The sequence below is a fragment of the Chiloscyllium plagiosum genome, chromosome 2, assembly GCF_004010195.1.
Source record: "Chiloscyllium plagiosum isolate BGI_BamShark_2017 chromosome 2, ASM401019v2, whole genome shotgun sequence".
Lineage (NCBI taxonomy): Eukaryota > Metazoa > Chordata > Chondrichthyes > Orectolobiformes > Hemiscylliidae > Chiloscyllium > Chiloscyllium plagiosum.
In genome coordinates this window covers 101,702,893-101,707,247 of record NC_057711.1, presented here as the reverse complement: position 1 = coordinate 101,707,247, position 4,355 = coordinate 101,702,893, and the positions used below count along the sequence as shown (strand labels likewise).

General features: G+C 46.0%; 1 protein-coding gene across 4 annotated transcripts in view; it reads right to left on the bottom strand.

Moving 5' to 3' along the window:
• The window catches only part of gldc (glycine dehydrogenase (decarboxylating)), a 172,803-nt gene extending 168,836 nt beyond the window's left edge, over positions 1-3,967 (bottom strand). For 2 of the 4 annotated variants that reach the window (XR_006315277.1, XR_006315278.1), the window contains exons 1-2: positions 3,150-3,967; positions 2,609-2,687 (exon numbers count right to left, since the gene is read on the bottom strand). Coding sequence is in view for 1 of the 4 variants with exons in the window: in XM_043715133.1 (XP_043571068.1) it covers positions 2,609-2,687; positions 3,150-3,449 (379 nt within the window). In the remaining 3 variants the exon portion in view is untranslated. Of the gene's footprint in view, positions 1-2,608; positions 2,689-3,149 lie in introns of those variants that run through there. The other 2 variants (XM_043715133.1, XM_043715152.1) reach the window with 2 other exon arrangements.
• Between the last annotated feature and the right edge of the window lie 388 nt (positions 3,968-4,355).

Below are 4,355 nucleotides of genomic sequence, written 5' to 3'. Positions count from 1 at the left end.
ATCTCAGTCCCAACCCTCGAACTCAGCACCGCCTTCCTCACCTGCAATCTTCTTCCTGACCTCTCCCCCCCCCACCCCCACTCCGGCCTATCACCCTCACCTTAACCTCCTTCCACCTATCGCATTTCCAATGCCACTCCCCCAAGTCCCTCCCCCTTCCTTTTATCCTAGCCTGCTTGGCACACTTTCCTCATTCCTGAAGGGCTCATGCCCGAAACGTCGATTCTCCTGCTTCTTGGATGCTGCCTGATCTGCTGCGCTTTTCCAGCAACACATTTTCAGCTCTGATCGCCAGCATCTGCAGTCCTCACTTTCTCCTCCTGGAAATGGAGGAGACATGGTCCAACGATCTTATAAGCCAGGAAGGAGGGACATCTTTAATTTACAAAAATAAAAAGACCTTTTGAAAAAAACTGGTGTAGGTGATGATGGTCAAAACCAATGAGACAACAAAATTGGGAGAATGAAACAGAGTCGTTAAAGGCAGGGTAGGAAGAAGGGTAGTCAAGGTAGTTGTGTACTTACAGTACATATTCCAAGCTATCCTAACCCCAGAATTGGAGGTGGAAATTAAGGAAGGGAAGGGAAGAGTCAAAGTTGGGTCTTGTGAATGAGGAAAACCGAAAGTTTGTTCCAGTTCGGGTGACAGCAGGAAGCAGCACTGACACAATCATGTATATGCTGGAACAAAAAAGGCAAGGTAGGTGAGCCAGTTAGGATTAATACAAGCAAAGTTCCATAAACCCCTAAAAAGACAGGTATAATTAGTGGCCTTCAGGTTCCCAAAGCAGCACCTTTGATTTTGAGGAAGTGAGTGGCATCCAAAGAAAATGTTGTTCAATGGAAGAATAAATTCAGCCAGGAAGCAAGGATGGTGAAGGATAGGAATTGGCTAGACGTCCATTCAAGGAGTAAGCAAGGGGCCTTAGGGTCATCCTTCACCACACTGGTTGAACCCTCAATTAGACTTCCACTCAGATACACTTGTCCTCTTTCGGCAAAAAGACAGCATAAAAACACCTGTCCTACTTTTCCCACTGTCCCAAACACACTGGGAAAATTGAAAAAACAATTTATTTGTACTTCTTTCCATTTAGTAAACTGTAATCATATTGGCAAGACCAATACTGGTGAGGTGGCATCTTTGCAGGAATTCCTATCCAATCCACAAACAAGACTGAGCTTTCAGTCACCTGCATTTGAATTCTCCATCAACTCCCACTCTGATATCCCTGTCATCAGCATCTGATGTTACTCTGAGAATGCAAATAAAAGACAAGGAACAACACCATCTTTTAGCTGGCCACTGCACAATCTTCTCGATTCAATGAATTTAGCAACTTCAGATTATAATCTCTACACTTTCTTTAGAATGCAGCGGTAAGGGGTACTTCTGTTATTCCTGTTTACCCTATCTTTACTTATCACATTACCACCTCTTTTTGCTTTGTTCCAACATCCTTGAAGTTAAATTTCACCCGGTTTTTGCCCTATCACAGACTTTTCCTTCTTCCTCACATTTCTTGTCACAATTAAAACCCCTTACATTCCTAACTTCTTCCAGTTCTGACTCAAGTTCATTGACCTGAAAACTATTTGTGCAAATATTGTCTGATGTACTGGGCATGTGGGATTTTTTAAAGTTCCAATTTCCAGAATCTCAGTAAATACCTTTTACACAGATCTATACAATCCAGAGGAAAAGAACAATTCCTTTCCTTCCAGTGGTGAGGTGGAAGAAGGATTGCATTTGTTAAATTATTCCTTGAAAGTTACTGTAAACACTTTCATTAAAGACATTTAAAATCAGCACCTCACACAAGACTGAAAGCAGTTAACAAGGTTTAAAGCTCTTGCTGATTTAAGAAGGGGAACATTGTAGTCTGGTTGGGCCGAGGGGGGGAGGGGGATCAGCTACTTCTTCCCTGGTATTAAGATTATTCAGGCTCCACCACTTTCCAAAGCAGAATTGCTTTCCCCTCCAGTAAGTGATTACGCCTGATGAACATCGAACTACCATCGCCCAACTGGGGGAGAAGGGAGCTGACACTGTACCAGCGTAGCCTCTCGACCCTCGCTGCAAGAATTGCCAACAAAATTTCATACACATTTAAGAGAGTCAAGTCCTGGCTGTTTGTGCGGCACTGGTGTGATGAGGAGGAACTCTCCGGTACAATGGGAGTGAAGAGGACGAAGAAAGGGTGAGGATTATTCTAAAATTATAGCCCACATTCATGTGCTGGGCTCCATGCCTACCCCTGGGTTGATGAAATCTCGGGCGAGCCAGCCTGAACTGTACACAGGGGCACTGCTGCTGGAGGAAATGAGGCGTTTAAAAAGCGGCTTATCGTTGCCATCCCCTCCCCCTTCAGCCCTTCAGATGATTTGCAGAGAGAACAGAAACACCAGGCTTCACCTATACCTAATAAGGTTATGGGACCCGGGTCGCGCGCTGACATTTATGTTGCAACACACTGATGCCCAGGGCAACACAATATTGCACAACTCGGCAATGTTAACCTTCCTGATCAAAGTTAGAGAGGGGGGAGAAAAAAAACACGATTCGGGAAAATAACAATGATAATTACAAAAAGTGCATTTTACTCACACACGGGATCGTCCATTTTCAGGGGTCGAGTGAGACGGATGCTGGCAGGGACAGTCTTGTCAATAAGTTCATCAATAGACTGAACGGGAGCAAAAAGTGAACAACAAGAAGATATGCATATATTACACAAGATACACAAAGTAACAGTCAAGAATGTTCAATGTACAGCGCACTCCCTTCTCCATCCCCCACCCCATCGAAAAGTAACTGCAAAGAGGCAAGACAAAAATAAAGTTTCACGTTAAGGTGTATATTTTTGTTCCCCCCGCCGCCACAATTCTCAGTTGCAAAACCAGCATCTGTAACATGCGCTGTGACGGAGGAGGGAGTAAACTGGGGGGGGGGGGGGGGAAACTACATCAATGGCTCAAAGATAATGAGCAAACAACGAAAGTTGTGGAAAAAAAAGTCCGGGAAACACTTCATCGTCAATCACAATCCAAAACTTGGAAGCAGTATTTGTTTGTGCACACATACGCAGAACGAGAGGGCATGGAAAAATAAGACACAACAAAAATAAGAGCAACCGTGCTGCTGTTACCGCCAGTCCCAGAGTGTCCAGCATTTCTCTTTTCTCTTTGTCTCCTGGTCCAATGTGCCTCTCTGAGAAGTCATCGTGCCTGGGCAAGATTCTGTCTATCAACCTGCTGCTACCGGCGGAATGGGGAGGTCTGGAGCCCAGGGATCGCACGCTGCAGCCGCTCCGTTGCTCGGGTTTGCCCCAGGGTCTGGGTCTGCAAATCGCCAAGCTGCCCCGGGCAGAACCCCTAACTTTCGGGCAGGTGGACCACAAACCCACTGAACCGACCAGGAGCCCCCAGGATTTCGCACAGCTTTGCATTTTTCGTCAAAATATATCCCCGTGTGTGTGTGCGCGCCTGTGTTTCCTCTTCGCTTCTCTGCCTTTCACGTTTTTTTTCCTCAATCGCACACACAGAAATCCACTTCGGATAATGAACTAAACAGCGATCCGAGCGGACCTGGCTTTTATACACAGACACCCAATCAAGTGGCTACCTAACCATGACGTGTGGACAAGCCTCCCAAAACATCAACTCAGAATAGAATCTTTTGCTTTTTTTCCCCTCTCTTTTGTAAAATTGTAATTGGGAATTTCCAGTAATAATGCTCTTGTATTCATACGCATCTCTGCGGTCTCAGAAATTCACTCCTTTTTGCATAAACAAAGTGCCCAGAATGGAGTATACAACTGTAATTTTACGGAGTCATGCGAAGATTGCCCGGAGCTTGTAACTAATGTTGCCATCTGGTGGGAACAGACCCGATGTTGTGCTTATCTCACTTCCAGGGTACTGTACTGTATTTAGGTGGATAAACTGAGGACTGCAGACGCTGGAGCTCAGAGTGTGGTGCTGGAAAAGCACAGCAGGTCAGGCAGCATCCGAGGAGCAGTAACATCGTCATTCAGGGCATAAGCCCTTCATCATGAATGAGGCCTGTGGGTCGGGGCTGAAAGATAAATGGGCGGGGGTGTAGTTTGGGGGAAGGTAACTGGGAAAGCCATAATTGGATGAGGATGAGGGAGAAGGTGATAGGTCAGAGGGGACAGTGATGGACAGGTCTGGAGGACGGTGCGGAGTTGGAGGCTTGGGACTGGGACATTAGGGGTGATGGGGAAATGAGGAAGCTGTTGAAATCTGCATTTATACTGTGTGTTTGCAGGGTCCCAAGGCGGAATATGAGGTGTTCTTCCTCCAGGCATTGGTTTGGTGGTGGAGGAGGCCCA